At 45.6% G+C, this 27073-nt stretch overlaps 1 protein-coding gene across 6 annotated transcripts in view; it reads right to left on the bottom strand.

The window, feature by feature from the left end:
• The window catches only part of LOC146853938 (matrix metalloproteinase-17-like), a 242013-nt gene that overhangs the window by 171982 nt on the left and 42958 nt on the right, over positions 1 to 27073 (bottom strand). For all 6 annotated transcript variants that reach the window (XM_085651851.1, XM_085651849.1, XM_085651846.1 and 3 more), the window contains exons 6-7: positions 21580 to 21756; positions 3396 to 3486 (exon numbers count right to left, since the gene is read on the bottom strand). In XM_085651851.1, coding sequence (XP_085507977.1) covers positions 3396 to 3486; positions 21580 to 21756 — 268 coding nt within the window. The remainder of the gene's footprint in view (positions 1 to 3395; positions 3487 to 21579; positions 21757 to 27073) is intronic.

Raw genomic sequence — 27073 nt, forward strand, 5'->3', positions numbered from 1 at the left:
CAATTATGAAAAAAACCAACGAGTGCGCTAAATGCGTTTTGCCGATGGTAGCCGCCACATTTCACTCTAATCACACTCTCTCCGTACGCTGTATTCTAACGAGTACAGCACAAATAAAAGTGGTATATTTATTTAACAAACGTTCACGCACGCATGTTTTTTGCCGCCCTCCCCCTTTTGCCACCCTAGGCGCCCGCCTAGTCTTGCCTAGTGGTAGAAACAGCCCAGTTCTTCTCCACCTGTTAGGTTAACGGTTCTGCCCTCAGAGCTTGCGGGCAGTTCCTGTTGAGGACTTTATCTCACCCGGGTCCACGTCCAGTGTATTCAACGCTACGGAGCATCCTGCGAATTGTAGTCTTGTTCAGTTACATTGGACTAAACAACCTCGCCAAAATGATCTTCAATCAGGATACACGTCTGAGGTGGACGCAGCTGCTCGAAGTCCCCTCACACCCGCTATAGACTTTGCTCTCCTTACCCGAGACAAAGTTAAAACTGCAAATGTGTAGCGTTTGCCGCTGGATAAGGAACAACAGCAGAAAACAAACGTTCACGCACGCATGTTTTTTGCCGCCCTCCCCCTTTTGCCGCCCTAGTCTTGCCTAGTGGTAGAAACGGCCCTGAATGCAGCTCACATGGCAGTCTGTCTTCTTGCATACTACAACTGGCAATCTCAACATCTGTTTCCTGGGAAAGCAATAGAAAAAAACAAGCATTGGCAAAACCAATAGGTCTCAGCTTTGGGTCCCACTGGCTTTGGCAAATCTTTTTGCCACGTTGAATAGCATGCTTTTGGAAACGCAGTGAAAAAGAAAACAGAAAAAACATAGCATGTGCCATCTGACAGCTGTTACCTAACAAGTCATAAACTGCGAGGCAGTGGTGTGCTTAAGCGGAATAGAAGGTGGAGACCATTAGGGGCATTAAAGTCATTAACTCACATACTCAGCCACCACTGCAACTAAAGGAAGTGCTAAAAAATATATATATTGTATATCTAAACATATTTGCATTTTGAGGTGATTTAAAATATGTATGGAGTCAGACAGAGATGGCAGCAGTGAAAAGAGGGAGCAGGCTGCCCAAAGGTAGCGCATACTAAAGAGGGAGCATATGGGGCAAAGGGAGAGCAGGGGATGCAAAAGTGCCACCTGCGATGTACAGCCCGTTGATGCTATATGAAGGCTTTTTCCTTCTGTCTATTGGTGTGAACTTGTGTAACATAACTGGTGCTCATGTAAAATGCTCCAATACCTCCAACAGGCCTCGCCTGTATAATGTGAGTGCTAATATATTGGCTTTGCCAGTGCTTGTTTATAAAACATTGTTTATAAAGTAAAAGAGAAAACATTTCAAAACACTGGAGGAAAAACAAACACATAGCTTATGTAAGGTATTAAGGTAGCTCAAAATTGTACAGCAAATTCAATATTTACAATCTTTAGGGGCTTCTGAGATCTGTAATATCTCAGCAACGAGATGTTATGTAATGTTAGGTTGCATGCCCTACAAAAAGCCAGGGCTATCTGTGTGCGGTGTCGCAGATCACACTTGCCCTGTATGGGGCGTTGGAAGGACGCCAGATCCGGGCGGTGCGCAGGGTGACCAGAGATATCGAGACTCTGCTGAGCGGAGCCTAGAGAGGAGCAGGCAGCTTTCGGCACACATCTCAGAGAGACCTGGGAAGCAGCGGGAAGCCATTGCCGGAGCAGCAAACCCTGACCCAGCATGCTCTCTAACAGCCACTGCGGCGAGTCTACTGCAAGGATTGTGTAGTATGTGGCGAGTCCCCGGAGAGGGGCCAGAAACTGCTGAGCAGGACGCACCCATAAAGCACCTTATACATGCACACCACAAATGTGTCCGTACAGCAGCCCTGATACTGTCTTTAGTAGACATGCAGACGAAAAACAGGACCGTACTAACTACCGTACTCTCTCTTATAAAGGTGCATAGATACATATCTTGTACCTTTGTAAAGAGAAGAGTAAATAATAACAAGAACTGACGTGTGGCGAGGCGGGGAGGGGTGCAGACACAGACAAACATGAGCAGGTAACACAGCCCTGGCAGCACGTCCCGGCCCCTCCTGTGTTCGAATGCCTGAACCTAAATAAAACAAGCAATTAGGGGAATAAGCAATTTACCAATGACAGGAGTTGGCCGGAGGCAAGGACTGCATGTGGCGAGGTGGGAACTGGCGTTTAACGGGCGATGCACACGCAGTCACTTTGCTCTATGGATTTCAATGAAAAAATAAACTAGAATGTGAATGCAGACACACGCCACTTTGTTACTAAGAAACAATTCATTTATAAAATGAATCGCACACACATGCCTACTTTACAATGTAAAGTACAAGGAAAACAAAATGAAAACAGGCAACAGCAAACACGAGCAGGAGACAAAGAAAAGCGTGGCGCAAAAGTGAAAGCGCGCTGTGTTTAATTAGTAACCTGATCCAGGACGCGACAAGGAATGCAGCTGCACCCTGCGTGCCCCTGCTCGCTCCCGAGACCCAAAGGCAATGGGAGTGAACGTTTGGAGGAAAGGCGGGACATGCACCTGTCTTTGGCCATTTGCATGCTTTCATTATTGAAAGCCACACGCAAAGGCCAATGAAATGTGTTGGAGGAGTCCGAGCCACTCGGAGAAGTTTCTGGGAAGTCTGGAGTGATTCCAAGAGGCCCTCTTCTAGAGCAGCGCATGCCTAAAAAATCGGGGACCCCATACAACTTCCAATCCCCAGAGAGGATGTAAAACATGTCCTATCATCTGTAAATTTTGGCCACCAACATGGCAGGACTTAAACTTCTGAGCCTGGAACCTCGTCGCACAGTCCAGTGTGCTAGTAAGACTCAGTGTGCAACAACAATTTTTAAAACATGATAATCCATGACCATGATTGAGGTTTTTCCTCCCCTACTTCAAAACCTCAGAACTTTCACTATAAGAGTCACCAGAAAGAAGACATTTTAACTTAGCTTTGACACACATCAGGATACTCAAAGCCTAATGGCGCCATCAACGTCTCCAGGAACCAGCGGGTGCAGTATCTTGGAAGAGTATCCTAATGATAAGATGTTCGTGCTGGAGGCTTTACTGGGGTCATTACATCAGTTAAATTCTGATTGCATCATAACACTCTGAGAGCCCAAGAGAGTGAGATTGACGGACACAAATCATCGTTGAGAAACACAATGGAGCAATCCGTAGTGTGATGAATGGCAATCTACAACAGGTCTGTTGCTAAACTCCCCTCTCCTTCCTTAATGTCTCAGCCTTCACGCTTCCTTCTCCTCATCCCTCTCAATGTATTATTTTATCTTGCTTTACATCACGTTTACTCCTCTCTCTTACCCTTACTGGCAGTCTGTTCAGCTGCCTTTTCTCACCTTGTCGTTGGGCGCTCTCGTGGCAGCGCTGGCAGGTCGGGGAGGAGGGAGGTCGCGTCAGGTTGCAGTGTTGAGTGAGGATCTCTGCTCCCTGGGAGGAGAAAGGATGACATGTTTTTTTCTAAGATCAAGAGACTGCCCAATGATACTCAAAATATGCAATATTTCATCAGCTGACTGTCAGATCTTCTGTCTCGGAATCCATGGCCCTATCAGAAAACTAGTGTGCCCTTTTTTTTGCACAGCTTGTTAATCTGCTAGCTTTAAGGGTCAAGATCACACATTGTCTATCAGTTTCACTTTCTAAAAACCAAATGTGGACTCAGAATCTGGCTGGTTCTTTACATTGCCTTGCTGTGTCCCGGTCTAGTTGATACTTAAACATAGTGTTGTGTACTGTTAGAATAACCTGTAGAACCCTTAAATCCAGCAATGCAATAAGAACTCTTTGAATAAGAAAAGCTGAGGGTCTCAAGCTAGAGTAGACATGCTGGTCCCAGGTAACTTCAGTTAGATAGACCCACACTGCTAAGGAGGATACACTCAGACACAAGGCACAAGGGAAGCATGAGATTTATAGCACACTTATCGTTTGAAATATTGGGCAGACAGGAGGATTACAATATGAAACAGCCAGAGGTGGGGGTCTGTCAAAGTGTTATGACATCACAACATGCATCGAAAGGGGAAGCTTCAAGGTCATCCAGAACAGCAGATGTTGACTTTACAATTAGTCTATAGGAGCCAAGCCCCAACCAAGAATGGCCGATCTAGCAGCATAAATCCACTACACATTTTTGGCAATATTGTGAGTCAAAATACTTCAAGCATAACTCTGGGGACCACGGTGAAACCGTCTAGTTGTGAAGCATCGAATTTGAATTGACTGAAGGGAGGGAACTACTTTTAACAAATCGATTCCTATTGATCAGTGTAGGTGGGGCCAAAGTTGAATCATTCCCGCTTGACAGGTATTTGGTGACAATGGGCCCTGTATTGCAAAACCCCTATGCACTCTATGTTCAACGTTCACATCACACAATGGACCAACACAGGTTTAGGGATTTACTAGAACACAGCTCCACAGCACCAGTTCACATTCTGTCTCGCTAACTGCTGTCACTTCATGCAAACAAGTACCATAAGATCACAGACACTCCCCGTCTCCTACAGGATACACAAAGGCCCCATCCTCTCTCCCTTCATCTTTAAGCTCTACATGGAAACACTCAGATCCATTCTTGCCAACAGCAGCATCAAGGACCATCAATACACAGAACATATCCAACTCTACCAAGTAAAGGCTTAAATTCTTCTTTGAACTCATCCTATTTTGGATGCCAAGTAACTTCCTAAAGCTAAAACTCACAAATCCCGAATTCCCCCTGTTTACCAACAGCACTAAACAACTGCAGATTCAAACCTGGGTCTCCAGCTGGAACCTGCCAGGTTTTAGCACCGCCCCGCCCCCAGCTGACAGACAATGCAAGATCACTGGGATTCACCCTGATAACAGACCTCTCATTCAAGGAACACATCACCAGGAAGACCAAGGCAGCTTGGTTTCAACTACTGCTCTTATAAAAGCCTTTTCTTTCTGGAAGGCAACGTCAGAAGAACTGCAGGAGTCATAATCCTCTACAATATAGAAAATGGCAATGTCCTGTTCAGTGGTCTCCACAATATCCCCTTATCCCCCAGAGGGTGCCTTACACACTGCAGCATAGCTTATCAAGTGCTTGAAAAACATCTACTGCATCACCACCGAGTCTAAGGGCTACACTTCCAGCCCATATCACCTTCAAGACCAGCAGCATCACTTATAAAGCCCATAACAACATTACCCCGGCTTTCCTGGCACACAAATTAGCCATATCTTGGGGACAAAGCCAGGCCAGGAGCATGGATCCCACCAGACGAGACAAAACATTGCAAGAAGGAAAAAAACAAAAAGGCCAGCCTTCCCTGTTCATACTCGTGGGATCTGGAACTGCTCCCCAGCGACATTATATCAGCACCAACTTTTCTACAATTCAGAAAAAAGCTGAAGGGATACCTCTTCAAGGGGCACTACCCCTGACATGGCAGTCTACCCTCGACCTTCCCCCAAAATGATACCTCCCAGGGTCCATGCTCCCTGTTCGGCTCTCTGCTGCTCTCGAGCAAGGTTTACACTCTTCAAATTGTAACACACGCATAAAAAAATATATACACACCACATTCATCATACGACTACTCAGACAATGGTCAGTGAAGAGTCCTAGGAATCACATGCCAAACAACATACAGCACAGCACCTAATTTTCGAAGATATGTGCTCTACAGATACTATTAGTAAACCAAAACAACATTTGGGTAGTGGCCATGTGTTCTCCACCTAATTTGCAGGTTCCTTGTGCTGTTACACACCTGAAGGTTTTCCAGATACGAGGACATGATGCTGAGGGGGACGTCTTGAGGGCTGGGGTGGTGAAAGTAGGAGGAGGGTACAAGTCTGATTTAAAATACTAATAATCATTTGGGTGTCAGCCCAATGGATGCCAAGTGGGGATACAATTAGGGCATTTGAATTTTGGAACTTTGTTCAACTGCTAAACAACACAAAGAGTTGTGGTGTAAATGAAACAATGGAAAAAGAGAGGGAATTTGCAAGAGGGCTCAAGCTACAATGCCAATGATATAAACTGTGGTGATGGTATTCCCCATTCAAACCTGTGTTTACTTAAAGAAATGTAATGGGTGTTTTTGTGAGGAATTTATGGACCTGGCAGCATAGATGTTTACACCTGCTCAGAAAAATAAAACGTGATGGATGGAAAGCCTAAAAGGAATCTCAGCAATACCTGGGTTGCATGACAGTCCATCATGTCGCTGAAATGCATCTCCCACAGTCCGAAAGGGACACTGAATATTTTAAAAGCACTGCTACAGCCCTGGCTGACCGAAGGATGTCCCCTTAGTGATCATGAAGAAACCAAGGAGCAAGTAGGTGAGCTTAAAAATAACGTTAGCCCAGCTGCTACAAGTATGGTGGCCTGGGAAGGCAAAATATGTTATAGTAGTCTAAATGCCTCTGTCATTAGGTCAGATGAGGCTAAACAGAACTAGGGGATTGGATAAGACCATAATCAGAATTTGGTATTTTCGAGTGTTAGAAGGTGGTTCTGACACAATGGCCCGCCCGAATTTTTCGCTTTTTGAGCACCTAATTGTTGAGCTTTTACTGTGGGGGAGCCTCATAAGTGGGACTCACCCACAGTGAACTCAGGATGTAAGAGACTGCATGGGGATTTTACTGGTGTCCCCCTGGCTTGACCAGGCCACTGCACAGCAGGTGAAGAAAGGGACACCAGGCTGGTTACATGCAGACACATGTGTACCTGCGTGTGCACACCTGTAGGGGCTGTCAGGGGAGAGTCCTAGTGTGCGCAGCCAAAGAGCAGGTGCAGATAGACTGGTGTGGCAGGACTTATGCAGGAGAGCGGGGTCACCACCCTACATGTGTAAAGGTGCTGGGGGAGCTGCTGGAGAAGCGCAGTCCCCCTCCCCCCCCCCCTCCACACAAAGAGGAGTCTCACCCTAGGTGTCCTGGGGACTTAAAAGAAACAACCCCTCAAGGGCTCAGCTAAGATAACATTACCTCTTAGGCTGGAACCTTTCTTCTACAGCTGGGGATGCATTAAGAAGTGTATCATGGAGTGAAGGGCTGAGTAGGGGATGTCTGGAGAAGGGTATCCCCTGGAGGTGAAGAGGCGTAATTGCACTGAAATGCATTTACTAATGGTTATTTCTTTTAGAGGGACTGAACTTTAGGTGTTTAATGTGAAGTACATGTAAGGTGATGGTATAAGCAAAGTGGGGTTATGTTGCCAGACATTCCTGCTAGAGTGTTTGGCTGTATAGGCGTAATCCTGTGATTTCATCTGTGATGCCTTTAGGGGTTGTAATTGCAATGCATTCTAATGATCCACAAATGTGCTGAGTGCTGTCATTCCAAAATGTGCTTAAACATGTATTCTTGCTAAAGTGCTTAGGTGAAGACCCCCGACTGCTAGCCCTTAAGATATAGAGGTGCATACTTTATGGTCAGTAGGAGATGCTGAGTCAGGGTCATGTGTCACTAAATCAGGTGTACCCATTTTTAATCCCTGTTGAGGTAATGGGGTGGGTCGCCACTGGGATGGTGCCAGTGCGCAGGGCCCACGCCCCAGGTTATGTTCAACTAATTGCATTGGGGGCAAGATGAGGTGCACACATGGGAGTGGTGGTACTAGACCCCACCCCCCTGCGGGAGGGGTGGAGATGTTATGCAATGTCACATAGTAATTCCAGCAGCTTATGTATATTTGTAAATTGGTGCATAGTATGAGTAGTGTGTGTGTTTAATAAATGTACTCTTACTTTTATAAAGCAAAGTATAGACTGGACAATCAATTATTGAGTGTTATTTTTGCGCACCTGCAAATGGCGATTAGTAGCCCACAGCACCACCCTTGAGTAAGCCTCAGACTGCTCTGCAATGCTACTCTCTGAGAGTCAGGCGCTGCAATTGGGTGTTTGGTTCCCAGTGAAGGACAAATGTAGTCATGTTATTTGTGCAGGCCTCACAGATGCTGCCTCGTTTTCCAACATCGAGTGAAAGAGGAACAGATAATTAAGGTTTAACCAATGTATAACAGAACTTTCTATGGCTATGACGTCACGTTTTGTAATAAACATCTGCGTTTCCTTTCACAGTGCACCGGAGGGATCCTGTGTCTGGGCTTTGAGGCGCACACTGTGCTGGCAGAACATCCTGTTAGAGCACCTTGTCATTCCATGTTCCAAGCTAGGTCAGAGTGGTTCTGGCCGCGCCTGATATGTACATGCTTCCATGACTCATTAGCTCTCTCTCTCTCATGCACACACTATCGCTTCTCGCTCAAACACACACCCTTTACCTCTGTCTCTCTCTCTTGCTCTCTCTTGCCCTCTCTCTCATGCACACACTATCGCCCTCTCGGTCTGTCTGTCTCTCTCTCTCATGCACATACGCTTTACCTCTCTCTCTCTCTCTTGTCCTCTCTCTCATATACACATTCTCTGTCTCCCTCTTGCTCTCTCTCTCTCTCTCTCTCTCTCTCTCTCTCTCCCTCTCTCTCCCTCTATCTGTCTCTCTCTCAGTCTCTCTCTCTCTGCCTCTCTTTCTCTCTCTCTCTCTCTCTCTCTCTCTCTCTGCTCCTCTCTCGTCCTCTCTCATGCACATACTCTCTATCTCCAACTCGGTCTCTCTCTCACGCACACACTATAACACTCTTTCTTTCTTTCTCTCTGTCGCTCTCTATCAGTCTCTCTCTCATTCTCTCTCTCTCTCTCTCTCTCTCTCTCTCACGTAGTCTCTCTCGCTTTGTCTCTCTCGTTCTCTCTCTTTCTCTCTCTCTCTGTCTCTCTCTCATTCTGTCTCTCTCTTTCTCTATCTCTCTCTGTCTCATCCTCGCTCTTATTTACACACTCTCTATCTCCCTCTCTCTCTCTCTCTCTTCCTTTCTCTGTCTCTCTCTGTCTCTCTCTCTCAGTCGCTCTCCCCCTCTCTGTCTCTCTCTGACTCTCTCTCTCGCTCTGTCTCTCTCTGTCTGTCTCTCTCTCGTCCTTGCTCATGTACCCACTCTCTATCTTCCCCTCGGTCTCTCTCTCTCTCTCTCCCTCTCTCTCTTGTCCTCACTCTCATGTACACACTCTCTATCTCCCTCTCAGTCTCACTCTCTCGCGCGCTCTCTCTCTCTCTCTCTCTCTCTCTCTCTCTCTCTGTGACTTGCTCTCTCATAACCGACTTTTAATGTGGAGCTCTCTGAAATCTGGCTGTTAGGTTATTTTATTGCTGAACATACTCTGTCTTCCCTTATGTTCCAATTGGCCATAGCCCTTATCATAGGATTGCCAAAATGGCAGTAGAAATGCAGGTGTGAGACCTACACTTCCTTAAATTCAATCATTGAGCAAAGGGCAGAATCTGTGAATTTTCCTCAGTATGAAAAGTTACAACAGAATTTTTCCCAGTGGAAAACAGGTCCTCCTCCTTTCAGTTCTTTCAAATCATGAAGCTAATAATGTTGGAAATTTGCACATCTGTTCTGTAAAATTAAGGGTCAGCGCCTCCAAAAAACCAAGCCGTGAAATGGCTGCCGCTTGGGAGAGCAGAGCAGAAGACGCTGTTCAGCATGCGTGAACTGAACGGTGTGAGCATGAGTGATGGTCCCTGGTGAAGTTGCTGCAACCTTCTCCAGCCTCTATGGGCTTCAAGCCCAGAACTCCATGCGGTGTTACTGGATTAGGTATTTGGGCACCAGGCCATGGAGTTGTTCAACGCAGAAGGGACTCAGCTCTATGTCAACGAAGCGAGAGGCGAATAGTGCTTGCGTTACCTTGAGCACCCTGTGTGGACTCTCCTGGAGTCGAGAGGGAGGACCAGTGGAAGGGGCTTCCATGGATTGATGTGCATAGCAGTGAAGGACCCAGAGGGCCAGATCTTTATAACAGCTTACTGCAGAAGTGTGGCCCCACATTCAATGTCAGGGGCCTAGAGGCAGTCTGCACTCAACACATTTTGTTTCTTTGCCAGAATTCAACATCAGCAAGAGTGTTAATAACGTTTCGTAGTGTGCTCTGCGACATGAGGCTAGTTTTCGGATCCTGTCAGGTGTTCACATGTTCACTGTAAATACAAGTCAGCTGTATGCTGCAGCTGGATCGAAATTTGTCATCTGAAAGGATTCAGCTGTCTGCAAGACTTGAGGCAAAGTCCTGTTTGTAAAACACGTCCATTTTATTCCCACTTGTCTTTGTTTCCCGGATAGACCAAAACCAGAAGTGTGCAATATCATATTCATAAAGGCAACATTGGCAAAAGTTCACCTGGAACTTTATGAATTGCTAAAACACACTTTTGTACTATTGCACCTCTGATGGATATTTCTGAACAAGCATTGGCAAAGTCACTGCCAGCCTTTTGGCTTTGTCAGTGCTTGTATTGTTTTGTCAAGGGTTTTATAAGCATTATTGTTTGGGCACTGCTAAAAGCAAAAAAAATAATATTACGCTCAAAAGCATGCAGTGCCGATGAAATCCATGGCATTGGAGGGAACTACTTTGTGTGCATATGCGCTCCTTGTGAAAGAGCAGAATGCTGTCACACATAGTGAAGTTACCCAATGACCAATGGTGGCATACTCATTGCACATGCTGTAATCTGTAGAAGTCAGATGATAATGTGAAAGACACAACAACAGAGAATTCTGCTGCTTTGGCCTGTAAGATGGCTGTTTTACATTTGCCCTCTAGAGAAAGAGATAGAAAGTTGGTTTGTTTGCCTGCATTCTCTTGTCCTTTTTAGGTTGAGCCCGGGCAGCGCATGCGCTGCTCTGCGGCATGCTGTATTGGAGTATGGAATAAAATTCCCGCCCACTTTCCGTCCATATTTGTCATTGGCTTGTGTCATCGTCTTTCGTAAATGCTGGCTTCTGATTCGTTAATAGGCTTGTTAGTCCCTCCTTAGAACCGCCTTGTCTTCATTTGCAACGTCTCATGAGGACTAGCCCTTTTACTTCCGTTGCTGCTTGGTACGTCTTTTTAGGTCGAGGCTAGAGCAGTGCATGCGCTGCTTCCTCGACTTTTAGTAAAGGGGTAAAAAAAAGTGCAACCAGATGCTGCCATGGCCGGCCTAGAGCTTGAGTGCATATGCGCGGGTGCGCGCTTTGCGTGCCTCTCTTCGCACTTCAATTTCCTCCCCCACCATAGATCTCGTCACTCTGCTGGCCTCATTAAGTGCATCGCGATCGAGATCCCTTTCCCTTTCGCACACAACTCCCGGGCTTCTCTTGCATTTCTTCCCCCACTGTTCTTCCTTTAATTCCGGCTTCAGCGTCAGCTCTTGTTTTCTCTTTCCTACCATTCCCCATACTTCGCTTCACCTACTGCTTCTCCCTCTCACCTTGCGCCTCTCTCACTGCTGGTTTCTCTCGTCCTATACTGTTGCTCTTCCCCGCTATTCCCTCACTAAGGTAATAGGTGCATCTGTCCATCTTGTTTTTCTCTCTCCTTTCCATTGCTCTCCCGCTTGCTGTTTCTGCCCCCCTCTCCTGTTTGTCCCTCCCTGTTGTCTCTCCTTTTTCTCCCCCCACTTCTGTTTCTCCGCCTTTCCCTCTACTCCACCCCCGTATTTTTTGTGTTGCAGTCCAAGGTGCTCTATAAAAATATTACTTTCTCTCTTCAACAACCCACTCATCTCTTGGACTTCTGTCACCACTTCTCCTGCCAACTCTTGCCTGTGCTGCTTGTGAATATTTTCCTTTCCATCCTCCTGCCTTCAGAAACCCTTTTGTCTTCCTCTCCACATCAGTCTTTCATATTTTTCTCATGTCATAACTCCTCTTAAAACGCACCTCATGATCTGCCCGCCCACTCCTTGTAAACAGACGCTCGTCTGCGCCTCTTTCATGCATGCAATTAGGTGTGAAAGATTCCATTAATGGACGGAGAGCACTTTGGGTAAAACGTTATTTACATGTGCAATGATGAAAGGCGCCCACCACACAATTTGCACTCTGATTTACTGTCTGAGCCCACTCACTTTATCCAGTTGGGCGAGTTTTTCTCTTCTTTGTTGAAGACGTTGTTCACTTTTTTGGGCACATTGCCACCTAGAGTCATTTAGCCAAACCTGATTTTTTGACCTCCAGCAGTACACTTTGGGTTACTGAGTACATTTTCTTAAGCTCTCTGCATCACTGATTTGGTGCATTGGTGCTTTATCAATATTTATTCAATTGTAGCCTGGTGCCAGAAAATGCTACTTCACAGCACTAATTAGGTCATCGGACTGAATGCAGGTGGAAATAGTGTCTTCACCAATGTTTGGTCGGAGCACGTCTCAGTGTTGGCAGATGCAGGGGCACTGTGGAGGGTGGTCTATCTGCTTGGTCCGCATTAGATAGAAGCCTTATATTGATGCGCATGCTGCCAATGCGGTGGGTTTTAGGATGACACTTGTTATTTGAGGGGTTTGATCCCAAGATCTGCGTGGCATGTTCATGTTCTGCCACCCTTGTTGAAAAGGAGGGTTTCAGGGCTAAAGATGCTGCCAGCTTGCTCCATTTGTGGGGCATTGATAGAGTTCATGTTTCTGCCGGCATGCTTTTGCTGTCTACTTGGGCTCAAACACGTGGCCAGGTTGTGGAGGCACTGGGAAAAATCTTGAATTCAAAGATTGTCCAGAAGTGGGCAATAACACGTTTCCATCGAACATTTTAAAGATACACTGGCAGGAAGCTCTGTATTTTGCCATTGAGTAGCCTGGTTTTGATTGTACCAGCTCACCAGCTATGACATCATCGCAGCTTGCAACCTATCGCACTAACAAGCTCCAAATGGGTCACAAAGCAAACATGGCTGAACCCTAAACATCTCTGAGAGAAGTTTGTCTTGTCAGATAAAACCCTGTTTTCCCTGTGCAGTTGTTGGCATGGTTAAGATAGAACAGCAAACTAAATCCATTGACAATCTGAAAAGGGAAGCCTGTGTTAGAATTTTGGGCACACTCCAGTGCTCAAAGAGGATTCTCTTACTACAGTGGTAAATTGTTTTGCAATCTGTTGGAGCTATCAGAGTGAAGGAATCAGCCAGGGGTGTGTAAAGATTCCAAGCTGCCGTCAATCCAAAGGGAAGTGACCCCCAAAATTTGGTGTACCATGATGCTCTCCCTGTCATCAGCAGGCATCCACCACGTTGGACGTCAATTCACCAAAATGCCAGAGGTAGCGGAAGGTACTTCACATGCCCCTTGACCTTCACTTTCACTCACACATACATGTGCTTGTACATACACTCACATTCACACGTACACACACACTCTGCCTACACATGCACACACATACACACACTCTGTCTTACATAAACACACTCAAACGGCAAGCACGCACACAACATACATACATTTAAAAGCATTTTTTTTTACTTACCTCAGCTGCCAGGGAAAGTCATATTCCCGCTATTTGCAAATAACGTAATGTTATTCACTACTAATATAATAAGAAATTGACCAAAAAAACGAGGTGAGTGAAGCCCCCACTCACATCCATAAGGACGAGCTGCTTCTGTTCCTGCCACTGATTTTTCCACTGCTGACGCTATGGGTCGCAAAGACAGTGCAAGGGGTCACAAGGGGAATGGTAGGGGGCAGTAGCGACCACTAGTGGCCCCTAAATGACGTCCATGTCGAGCACTGGGTGCTGCAGGTGGCTCGATTGGTTGTTGCCGTGGCTCATCTTCCGACAGACATCACAGAATTGACCGGAGTTCGTGTCGGAGGCGTTGCATTGAACAACCACTCTTATTGGATCTCGCTTACAAGGTGCCACCACATTATAAACAAGCATTGGCATAGCCAAGAGGTCTCACCTTTGGGACCTTATAAGTGTTTAGCCATGCAACAGTTAATGTTGTTGCAGTAAGGATATTGTGCTGCATAACTAAATACTTATAAGGTCCCAAAGGCAAGACCTATTGGCTCTCTACCTCTCTCTCTACCTCTCTCTACCACTCTCTCTCTTCCTCTCTCTCTCTCTATCTCTCTCTACCTCTCTCTCTACCTCTCTACCTCTCTCTCTACCTCTCTCTACCTCTCTACACCCCTCTCTCTACACCACTCTCTCTACCCCCTCTCTCTACCCCTCTCTCTACACACCTCTCTCTACCCACCTCTCTCTACGCACCTCTTTCTCTCTCTCTCTACACACCTCTCTCTCTCTCTCTCTCTCTCTCTCTCTCTACACACCTCTCTCTCTCTACCTCTAAGTGGCAGCCGGAGCATGATAGCACTGCCTGTCTCTACCTCTCTCTACACCCCTCTCTCTACACCACTCTGTCTACCCCCTCTCTCTACCCCTCTCTCTACACACCTCTCTCTACCCACTACTCTCTACACACCTTTTTATCTCTCTCTACACCTCTCTCTCTCTCTCTCTCTCTCTCTCTACACACCCCTCTCTCTCTCTACACACATCTCTCTCTCTCTCTCTCTCTCTCTATACACCTCTCTCTCTATATATATATATAAAAAAAAACATTGGCATAGCCAATAGGTCTCGCCTTTTGGACCTTATAAGTGTTTAACCATGCAACAGTTGATGTTGTTGCACCAAGGATATTGTGCTGCATAACTAAATACTAATTAGATCCCAAAAGCGAGACCTATTGGCTATGCCAATGCTTCTTTAGTCTGTAAGCACTATTTTCTTTCATGCATTTACAAGAGTTTCAGCTATTGGCATTCTAAATGACAATACCTTTAATTTAAGCGTTAATTGGCAAAACAGATAAATAAAAGGCATTGTCATTACCAAAGCCAATAGCTTAAACTCTTGCAAATGTAAGGCTTATTGCACTGCAAATGCTTTTTTATAATAATGTCTCTGATGCGTAACTCAAAATGTAGCACCTAGAAGTGAACTTCTTCGTCTTTCCTGCCTTAATTGTACTGCATATATATGTCAAATCTTTTTGTACTCTGTTCCAAAATGCAGATAAGGCTCTATGTGAGGATTCCACCTGCTTCTTTGCCATTCACTGACTTTTAGGTGTGAGTTTTGACGCTGCAGCTATTGACGGGTATTTTGTGAACAATATATATAGAATGGGCTTTGGGCCGCTCATTTCAGCCACTGGCTGTCGCCTATCAGCCTCCTTCAGCTATTGGCTGTAGACTTCAATCACGCCTTAACTCGGCCCAGTGCAGTATTCTTCTCTTGCTGTTTGGATGTAGCCTTCCATCTTTACGCCAGTGGTTTGCATTGAACTGCGTTAGGAAGTACTTTACAACTAAGGCAGGTAAGCCTGGGTGCTTCCTGGTTCCTGTTGGGCACCAGCAAAGTCCTGATGTATAAGAGAGACGCAGCGGCTACACAGTGAGTTGTTGTTATTTAGTTGTTGTTTTTAATACCTGCCCCCCTTACCCCTGCCCCGCCACCTCTGATCGGTGCCGGCTGCCACTGCTGCTAACTTCTTAGCAGTGCCCACCCAAATCTGCATCCCTTCCCAAGGTACATACCGTGTCCATCCTTTGTTTCTTTATAGTAAGGAGCTTATCAGTGGCGTAACATTAGCCCTTGCAGCCCCAGCTGGGCAGGGAACTGGGCGGCTCGCTCTATGCATGGGCGGCGGGCCCCTGGCCTGAAGGCTCCTGACTGCATCCCGGGGACCTTCCCTTTGCTTTTTTACAGGAAAGGATCCCCTCAAGTTTACCACTGGAGCATATGTTTATTTGTTTGTTGTATTTAATTGGTGCAAACTACATTCGTATTCGTTTCGGGGTTTGCTGTCCATTCAATGCATTTCCCACCGGTCTCTCCTGAGGCGCTAGAGACTCAAGTCTTCAGGAGATAGTTTGTTTCTGTTCCATCGTCTGTAGATCTTTGGGTGAGTCACTGTTGCAGATCGAAAGACAGGGAGGAGCTAAGACTAGCCCAGCAGGAGCACTGGAGCCCAGGCCCAAGACAGGGCCTGAGGGGCCCTCTGCACCCCAATTAACAACACAAACTGCAGACGGGACCATTTTCCTTGCTTGCATTAGAACCCACTAACATTAACGCCGTCTGCACGTGTTTCACCCACTCAGCTCGCTAAGGGCTTATTTAAGGCAAAGGGCTGATTTTATTTCAGATACTCATACATGTGTAAATAGGCCCAAAAGGATCAACGCCCTATTAGTAAAAGTGCAATCCATGCACCTCTCTGGCTGCACGGATCATCCTGAATGTTCCCATTTTAGATGTCAAGGGGCCAATTCACGAAGGCATGTAAGAGGATGGCAAGCATCGCACTAATTCAGGTGCCCGCCCATGCCTCTGTGATTCGCCCCTCTGTCTCTATTAAGCTCTGAGCAATAGAGTATTCACAAAGCCTTTCATAATCTGCCCCAAAATGAGTTAATCCTCAGGTAAAGAGCTGCATTTGGCGATAAGAACAGCTTTTTGAGAACTTTTTTAAAAGGGTAGATTTATGGTTTCTTCTGAAGTCAATGCAGTTCAGCTTCTGCTGTACAGACATGCTCTCAGGAAACAAGCCTTGGTCTGGAGGATGTCTGCGAGGAAAAGTAATGCACAAGACCGATCATGGACTGGAAATACTCAAACTAATTGTGAGGGGATTTTCTGTGTTGTAGGATGAATGAGCCGAGCATGAGGCCTCGGTGGTTAAGAAAACAACCAACTATGGGGCATATCAACAAGGGCTTTATCTCTGCTTTTTTGGCTTTAAAAGCCAAAAAAGGAGAGATAAAACTAGCGCCCTATCAACAACAGGGTGCTAACATGCAAATTTGCATGTTAGCACCCTTTTACTCTACGCTTCCCCTTGCATCTCTAATGAGATGCAAAGGGGGCGTTCCAGAGTAAAATAATAGGAGAAATGTCGCTAAGCGACATTTCTCCTATTATCAAGAATGTCGCTAACCCTGTTAGAGACAAAAAAAGCAGCGCTAACCGCGGTTAACGCTGCTTTTTTACGTCTGGTATTTTTCTGACTTAGCCATGATATCCTATGGAAGGAGGATATCATGGCTAAGTTTGCCTGTCCCTATCAACAAGGTAACGTGAGATTATTGCCGGGTTTCCAGCAATAATCTCACGTTAGTCTGTTAGCGTGAGGATTTTTATCGCTATTGAGATAAGCGTTGCTAATAGCACGCTATCTCAGCGATAAAAATTCACGCTAGCCGGCGATAATTATCCTAGCGCTAAGTACGCTTAGAGATAATTATCGCCGGTTGTTGTTGATATGCCCCCATGTCTTGGAGAGACTGCATTTCTTTAAAGAAAGAAGATCTATTTTTTCTGGCTGACACTGCATTCCTCTTAGTATCGAGGAAATAGTTTCAGTAAAAGAACTGTTTCTTGGATAAGGTGCCGAAACTTTAAGTTTATAAAACTGAATTTAAAATACAATCGCAGAAGGAGACTCAACAAGACATTATGCAAACCTAAAACTCATAAAAGCTGTTTGGTCCAGTTAGTTTGAGGAGGAGGTGCTTGCAGGGAGAAACGAATGGACTAGTTTGTATTGAACATTAAACCCCTTTGTCGAATGTTGGTTGCTGGCCAGCCAATCAGAATGCTCATTTTGCAGCCATAGTAACCAAGAGAGCATTCCCTGGCTGCCAGCTCCTTGCCCCCTTGTGTGCTCTGCTTCACTGCCCTTCCCCTGTCCCCTGGGGTGACTTCACTTCCCTCTGGGCGAGGGGATAAACAGAGCCTGCGCAGCGCTGTCTCTTCTGTCGCAAGCTGTGCTCTATGACGCGCTGTGCCAGCCCCTTACCTTCCTTCGCTTAATGGATAGAACTGCTTTTATTGGGTTTTTTCTATTTTCTGCTGCACTTATATTACTCTTAAGTGGTGGATGGGAAGGAGCGGACAGTACAAGCTCTGGAGAGGTGCAGGAGAAGTTTACCCCCTCGCCCACAGCAAGCTGAATCCACTGCTTGGGTAGGGGCCACCAGGTGCCAAAAGCGTCACTGCCCCTACCTGCAGGGCAGGTATGGCTTTTATCTTACCCTCATTATATGGGAGGGAAATTATCAGCCAGATTGACCGCAGGTGAGTGCAATAATGCTTAATAATGAACAGATCACGAGGAGTTGATAAGAATTTCAGCTGAAGACCCCTTAAGATTTGAGAAAGAGAAGGGACTTAAAGGTTTGGGACGGCAAGATCCCTGGAGAGGTGCAACCCAGATTAAGGCTGGTCTCATTAATACTAGATCCCTCCCTATCTCCCTTTGCACACGCTTGACATTTGGGGCCTTTTAATTGACGATAAATGGAGTGTGTGTGCTTTTCCTTACAGAGACATGTTTAGGTGCATCTTCCGGTCGCCATACCGGGCGGCTGTGCTATTCTCCACTTATACAGGGAGGATAGAAAGGGAGGAGGGGTGGCCTGGATTTGCCAATCATGCTCTAGCTGCACAGTGAAGATTTTGGAGGTGTTGGGTGAGTCGGAGGGACTAATATTCTCGATCAAAATTGTTACTTAATTTTTCTTTTTCAGTAACACTAATTTATTGTCGGCCAATGTATGGGGCAGATTTTGATGCGGCATTCGCTAACGCTGTCTCACAGTTCCTGTCGCAGTTTTCTAAGTTTATGTTATCGGAAGATTTAAATGTTCATATCGATGGTCTTGCCTGCCACAAGTGCTCTGTTGAAGGCAATGACAGATCTAAATCTTCAACAAAAAGTAAGCGGTCCCACGCATAAATTGGGCCATTCACTTGAACTGTTTTTCTCCAATCGCCCCTTCCTAACAGTGGGCAAGCTGCAACCACTGGTAGGATCTGATCAGTTCTTGGTGCTGTTTTCGATGTTTTATACGGAAGCCCAGTTGAGAAAGATTTTTAAGATTGTTCGATCCTTCCTATCCACAGCAGGCAATCAACAGAGAATTGCGGCCTCGCAATCTTTGTGTGACCATCTCGCTCAGGATTTCCACAAGAAGGTGGAGGACATTTACTCCCATTTTTATAGAAGATGGTTAGCATTTCTGACTATGACCCTAATGGTCTTTGAGCCTATTTCTTTGAGTGATTCCAAGTCATCTATTTCTAATGCGGGTTCTGGGTCAGCCTTGGGCATGGGTCCCTCCTGTGTTCTTAAATTGGTGGTTTCAATGGTGAATGCAGTAATTAATAAGCTCTTTCATCAATCACTGGAATCAGGATCTGTTCCTCGTGACTGGGAAAAAGCACAGGCCCAACCTCGCTTGAAGAAGCCAAATGCTGACCCTTCCATCTTGAGCAATTGTAGCCCAATTCCTCTGCTCCCAGCTTTAGGGACACTGCTGCATACACTGCCGAACAAACAGCTTCCCCAGTTTATCGAGTACAGCAACATATTGCATACCACACAATCGAGTTTTTGCCCCGGGTTCAGCAGTGAGCTAGCATGTCTGGAGGTCTCAGAATTTATTAAATCGAATCTCGACCTGGAGAAGAAAGCTGTTGTGATTCTCCTCGATTTATCGGCGACTTTTGAATCCAATTCCCACGGTATTTTGTTGGAATGTTTGGAGCTAGCAGGTGAGGTCAGCAGAGCCAAAGAATGGCTTCTATCTTTTTTGGGTGGATATGGGGCAGACTGTCCATCTCTAGGGTTCCTCAAGGCTCGACACTCAGTACCACCTTATGTAATGTTTACGTGGCACCTTTGACCAAGGTATTAGAACACTGGGGTTTCAATACAGTGTCCTATGCACACGACACTCAGTTAAAGCTTTCTTTACGACAGATTGATGATCCTTTGGTAGAGAGGTTCCGGGGATGTCTCTCTGATGTGGCAAATTGGATGAAAATGAGCTGCCTAAAGCTGAGCTCTAGAAAACTGCGCTACTTTGTTGGGCAACTATTGGCTATTCACCCTATTCCAAGGGTGGTCCCATCTACAGTGGTAAGAAACGTAGGAGTAAAGTTCAATCAAGCTCTCTCATTTGAGGCCACACATTCGGGCAACCACAGCGACCTGTTTATGCACAATGAAATCTAAAAAAAAAAGATTCTAAAGGTTTTACCAGCGCAGAATCAGAAGATTATGGTAGAGCTTGTAACTTCTAGATTAAATGATATAAACTCACTTTTTCTTGGGGCCCGAGTATATTCCATAAATACATTTCAGCTGGTTCAAAATGCGGCTGCACGGCTGACTTTCAACTGTCCACGGACAGGCACAAACAATCTGTTTGTGCCGGTTTGAAACAACTGCATTGGCTACAGGTAAAGGAATGATTTAAATTCAAGGCCCTTCTGATTACCTTTCTAGTGGTTCAGAAAAAGCGGCCCTTTTATCTTAGTGTAGGGTTTTTGACTATCAACTTTCGCTGGTCTCATCAGGGACTACTTCACGCTCCTAGAGTCTTTAAGTCCAGGAGGCGCGGCCGCTCCTTCAGGCTTCTAGCAGCTAAGGTGTGGCATGGATTCCCAGTAGATTTAAGAATGGCAAAATCGGAAGCGCCGTTCAAGAAGAGACTACGAATCGCCAGGGCGCTTCCTCTGAAGGAGCTGTTGCGCTATAAATCCTGAGAATTTTGATTGAACCTTGTCTCTTCAGGCACACTGTCACCAGTCTGTGAGTGACAGCCACAGGAGAGGGAAGGTGAGGCACTGCCCGGCTGCATTATGGGAAATTGGACATTCTCCTCTGCTCACCATTTCTCTTCCACAAGGATGGTGTCATTTTCTGACATGCCGCCACAGTCTTATGCTGTCAAAATGAAATATGGTGCCACATTCACGTGAGATGTCCTATTGATGCTGGTATGCATTTTTAATTGAAGTGTGCCTCTCCTTCCTGCCAGCATTTTACTGCTTTATGATGACAGCACACGAACGGAAATAGTTTAGGCAAGACAGGCAGTGCTAATAAAGAAATGAAAGAGGTCAATTTAAAAAAAAAGTCCTACTTGACTTCCAGAACTACTTTACACTCCAGAGGCGCGACGACCTCAGACTGGAGGGAGCCCGGTTTCCCGGAACAGCCGTCAAGATGCTCTGCGGTTCCAATGTCACACGGAAAATATGACGCAGGGCGACAAACCACGTCCATTCGCAGCTGCGGACCCTGACTGATCCCACAGACAGACATCTACACTCACAGCCAGCTTCTTCTGTCCATACTCAATCCCCTACTTCTCTTCCTCTCTCATCACTGCATTTGATTGTGCTTCCTTGTCTTTCCTCAGTGCTTCCTTTCCCCACACAGATGCAGGCTGGGATTATCGAGTCCCGAATCTCGAAGGACAGAAGATCATATTGAGGGACAAAATATTGAAAGGTGAGTTTCTAAACATTTCCTATATCTAACTCCACATATACTTACTTTGGAGATATACATATCATCATGCTTTATATATATATATTTGGAGTTAAGGATAGTAAATTCTTACCTCTCTCTGTTGTGCACTTTTCAATATGTTGTCCCTCAATACTGTTGGAACTATATTCTGACCCATCAATATTTGAGATCCAAAATCCCTACTACAATCCCTCAAACAGCTCTCTCACCTCTTGCCACCTCAATTCCCGTATTTAGATCCTTGCGTCCCTGAGTTGACTGCATAACTTCGACCTCAAGGAACGCTTGCAGGTCTCGCATGCCAGGTTCTACTCACCGTAGAGCTTCTGGATCTCAGTCCTGTCATCGGTGCTCAGTTGGAACTGCAGAGGGTCACCCACTGGACCCTGGTAGTACGGGCGCATGATGGAGCGCTTCAGAGAGGAGTGCGCCAGGCCCAGGGAGTGCCCGAACTCATGGACCGCCACCGCAAACAGGTCTGTCCCCAGGTCATCTGCAAGAGAAAAGTAAAACAGAGACCGATGGGAGACAGAAAATGTCGTGTGAATCTGGGATTTGTTGTTAAAGGCAGCCAACACTAGGGGAAAAGGTCATTATTAGCTGCAAAACACGTACAGCATTAGAAGGGCAGACTGAAGCAAGAGGAATAAGAGTTTATCCTGGTTATTGCCAGCAGAACAGCCCTGGCAGCAGCAATTGGCTGAAATGGAGTCTTACAAAATCTTCAACAGCGATAGAACTTGGAGCAGGGAACATCATGGGACATATCTTCCCCCCTCGAAGCACACCAATACTACCACAAAGAAGGGCGACCAAAATACTAGACAGAAACGATGATACCATTGAGAACAATCGAAACAATAGGAATATAATCTAAAAGAAATGCACAAGTACAATCAAACTATGAACAACATGATAGCCAAAAGGAATGGCAATTCAAAGAGAGTTACAAACATTGGAAGAGTGGCGAGCTCATGACACAGCATGATCCTTGTGCCACTCAGGAACCTGCTTAGCTTTGGATTTCTGCTAAACAATATCTGCAAAGGTGAGATTTACATGCTTTGTGCCATTCCTTCCAACACGTGCCCGCCATTTTGCTAAGCAAGCAAAAATACCATACTTTTTTCCAAATCTTCCCATCAGGCAACACTACCCCACTTTCTCTCACTTCCTGGTAGAAAAGAACTAAGATAAACCCTTCTTCACCCAAATAGGCTCTTTGAGCCCTACCCAATCTCTGCATTTCAATTTAAACAAGCACATGGCACAGCATCCTTTCCTGCACAGCATTTATAGCATAAACAACTCCACTCAACTTCTCACTGCAAACCTGCTTCCATCCCTTCCCTAGTCATCCTACAATTCTCCCCTAAGTAATAAGAATGGAGACATGCCAGTGCTTAAACGTTGTGTAGTTCTCATTGCCTATAACATGTTCCTTACAACCAATTTCCAACGGATCCTATTCTTTATAACCAATTACAACTAGTCTTTCACCACTCGATTAACACTTTTGACCAAACCATCAATCCTCACGTGATAAAGTGACATCTACACGTGTTTGATTCCTGCAGATTACAAGAATTACCTCCTTTCAATAGAGATAGATGTGTCCCGTTGTCAGTCACAAGTACACTGGTGTATCTTCCTATCATAATAACCTCCTGCATGAAATCAGTTATGGTTTCGCTACACACATTCTCTGCAAACCTGGGCCAAGATTTACTGAGGACCTACGGTGTACTTTCATCACACAGTCAACGCAAGTCCTTAAGTAATATTTACTAAGCAACGCAGGGGGCAAGTTGCACCACCTTGCGTGACTTTGTAAAGAAATGCAATGCAGCAGCTTGTCCTGTGTTGCTCTACATTTCGTGGTAGGTGTTCCATAGGCGGAGCATGGGCATTAATGTGCCTCTCCCATGGAATTAGACGCAATCCCAGATTTACTAAAGTTAGTAAACCTGGGATTGTGCCATACTGGTGTTCCTACCCGATACTGGTGTAATGAGGAGAAATGTATGTATTTCTCCTCTTTAGCTCCTCTTTCTATGTGTGATGCATTCCACATCACAAATAGAAAGAGAAAATTGTGTCTTAGGATTGTTTTTGTGCTGAAAGGTATGCTTCGTGTACAAAAACGATCCTTCCTTTAACGCAGGCACCCTTGCACCATGGTGCAAGGGTGTCTACATTGGCACAAGGCAGCATACAGTGAGGCAGTGTAAGAAGGGAGCAGAAGTATGCCATATCTTAGTAGATGTGGATCATTTCTGCTCGCTCCATTTCATGCAGCGCAGCAAATTCCCTTGCTGCGTTGCATGAAACTTCAGTAATGCATGTTAGATAGTCCCAACTGACGGTGCCTCAACCTCCCCCAACAATTCAACTTACCTGCCCAGCTGGTGGTCACCTTTAATCAGCCTCCTAGAACGAGCCTGCAACCTCTTTATGCGATCGAAATTCCCCTTTGAAACACATTGGGCAACCAACGCTGACTTAGCCCCCTGCACCTGGCCACTCCTGTGCCGCTGGTGGTGTAGTGTTAGTGCTACCTTGTGGCCACCCCAGTGCTGATCTTTACTCCTTGGGTCTGTGCCCTGAAACCGCAGGTACTTACCTGCAAACCGTGCCTGTTTGAGGTACCCCCAGTCTCCATTGACTAACATTGGGCTGAGTGACCTCTGCACCCATCCGCCCAAGTGCCGCTGGTGGTGCAATACCCCCCTTGAACTGACCCTTGCCCAGTGTTAGTCCAAACCCCCCAAATCTGGAACTGTAAGTCGAGTACTTACCTTCCTATGCATAACACTGTTTCCCTTCCATAGGATTGCATTGCATTTACCAACCTTATGCATATACAAGTATATTTCTTGCTTTTGCAGGGTTCTACTGTTTTCACAAAATTCTACAACAGTATTTCCATCACAGTAAAGCATTTTCTTCTGCTTAGCAAAATAGTCAATACTGCATTTCTAAAGTATCACTGTTTTGAAACTGTTACTTACCTGCAACTGTGTGCTTCTTGGTTCTATAAATAAAATAACTAAATAATAACTTTTTATACAAACAATTAGTCTGGATTCAGTCTTTGAGTGTGTGCTATAATTTCTTGCCTGATTGTGTACAATAAATGCTTACACAACCTTCTGATAAGCCTAACTGCTGGACTACACCAGCACAAATAGAGCTTTTAGTATTCTCTACTTAAGCCTCTGGGGATCCAGTGGACACTGTTTACACTATACCTTACTTTGGTATGATATACACAGAGCCAGCTGCCTACACTCGCCCACCACCATTGGTATCCCATGGATATTCAATGTACTGCGGATAAGGGCCAACAGTGGTTCCAGTCCTATCAAAATGAATAGAGGGGAGAACGGTCACGCTGTCTTGTTCCCTGTCTAATAGCGAATAAGTGTGAGGAGAAGCCCCAACACATCATTGAAACCATGAGACAGTTGTAATTTCAGCAGACTTTGTCAATGAATGTGTTCCCTAGACCTATTGCCCTGATCACTCTAAACAAATACAGCCATTCCACACGGTCCAACACCTTCTTAGCATCAAGTGAAATAAGAATTTTTTCATATTTGTCCCATCGTACCTGCCAGAGGAGGTGGGAAAGCATTCTCAAGTGGTTTGCTGAAGAGTGACCCGGCGTGAAGCCCACTTGTGGAGGGTGAAGTTAAAGGGGAATGTAAGTCTTGAATCTAGTGGCCAAGATCTTCGCTAGGATCTTCATGTTTGCATTTACAAGGGATATCGGATGGTAATTGGCACAGTTGAGAAGGTCACTGTCTGGTTTGGTGTCAGAGAGATCACTGCCTTATTAAATTCCAGTTATTTTTCTAGATTTGCTGGAACAGTTTACCCAATGATGTCATCATCAAAGCTTTGATTATTTGATAAAATGTTAATGGGAGACCATCATCTCCCAGAGGCTTAACCATTGAAATACAGTCTATGGCCTGTGCTAATTCTTCGTCACTTGTATTGCCCCAGAGTATAGTTGCTTGGTCTGGTGTAAGTGTCAATAAAGTGAGTCTGCCTGTGAACTCCTATTCCCCTTGTGTGGCATCCCACATTCTTGAGGAATATAAGCATTAACAGAAACTAGGGGATTCCCGGAGGATGTCATCCGATGTCATCTGGGTCAGTTAGTACCATGTTATGAGTGGTTTTATTAGCTGCTATCATGGAGCGAGTGTGTCTGTTTCAAATGAACCACCAATAGCTGGTCTGCCATTTCACCCATTCCATATTGCCTCTGTTTCAGTCTAAAGAGCTTCACTGAGGGTTCAGGTCATATTTAGCCTTGAGTAAGTCTCTGAGGCGTAAGGACAGTCAACCTCCGTCGTTCAGCCTCACAGCGCTTTCTAAAGTCCGTGAAGTCCCTCATCAGGTTTCCGCTGAGGCAGGCCTTCCCAGCCACCCATAGCATGTGTGTAGCAGAAAAAAAGTGTCAATTTGTCCGCCAAGTATTGGCGCAAATACTGACTTTGCATTTGTTATAAGGGTCCTTGTAACATGTTGTGTTCATGTACCATTAGGCCAGAGGGGGTTGCAAGAGGTTAAGGTCTAAGTCTACTGGTGAATAGATCATGCTCAGAGCTGTGGTTTGGGAACATGGAAGCCTCCACCAGGTTACGGGCCAGCGCCGCCACCATCAGAAAAAATCTATGCGTGAACATGTGCTATGAAGGCAGGATGTGAAGGTATAGTCTATACTGCTGTATATCCCTCAGGTGTGTCAGTCACCAGGGTTCTTCAAAGCATTGTCGCTAGTAGTGTCGGAGAGGATGAATCTGTCCCAGGGTTGGTTGACAACATGGTTACCAGACTTATCAAGGTATGGGTCCAGTGTCAGGTTCCAGTTGCCCCCCCCCCCCCCCCACACACACACAAGCCTGGTTGTATCAAAGGAGTGGAGAAGTTTAGATAACATGGTTAGTTTGATCTTCCACAGGTGCTTATATGGAGCTGGCATTCAGTCTCTCAGCCCAGATTCTTGAGTTTTGCGAAAACATACCTACTTAGGGGGTATTTGCAAGTCTTTAACATACATGACACCAAGGGCTTATGGATCAGGGTGGCCATCCATTCTTTCTATGGTCTAGAGGGTGGTGGGGCGAGCAGGAGCATCTTGCATCCTACAAGCATTTTTCACTGTGCTCACCCATTCCCACTGTTCTCGCCCATTAAGGATCATGATATTTGAGGCAGGACAATATATTCTTTCTTTGAATTAAGTGTGCCTGTCCATTATCATTAAGTGAGGCTATTCATAATGGTTGGAATGTTCCATTGGGTGTGGGAAGCCTCTTGGTGTTTTAAGTCAGACAGTGGGGTGCTCTTGGAGTCATAGGGGTGTTGAGGGCAAACTGGGAGCTGCCTCTGAGGTTGTTACAGAAGCAGCAGTTATGTAATATATGTAATAAACAAGGTGCAATGTCTCAGAGGCATGTGTATAAGACCATTGTCAGCAGAGTGTGTGAAACTTATCTATAGGTCCGGGGTACGGCCAAATCCGATTGACATCGACCTCAGGCCCTGGTCACAGATCTGTCCAAATGTAAGTCTGGTCGACAGAGAGAAAATCTAGTACTCGTCAGTTACCTCAACCCATGAGTGCTATGCTGAGTATAGAATGCAGTGAACGACAATCTCAGTAAGCTACTATAAATAGCATGCAAAACAACATTTATAGAGGAGAATACGTCACAGAAGCAAAACATAATGGCTTTAGACATCCGTTCCAGGGCAGGACCCAGATGATAGATTGTGGTAGTCCCAAAACTGAT

The sequence above is a fragment of the Triturus cristatus genome, chromosome 4_1, assembly GCF_964204655.1.
Source record: "Triturus cristatus chromosome 4_1, aTriCri1.1, whole genome shotgun sequence".
In the NCBI taxonomy this organism is placed as follows: Eukaryota; Metazoa; Chordata; class Amphibia; order Caudata; family Salamandridae; genus Triturus; species Triturus cristatus.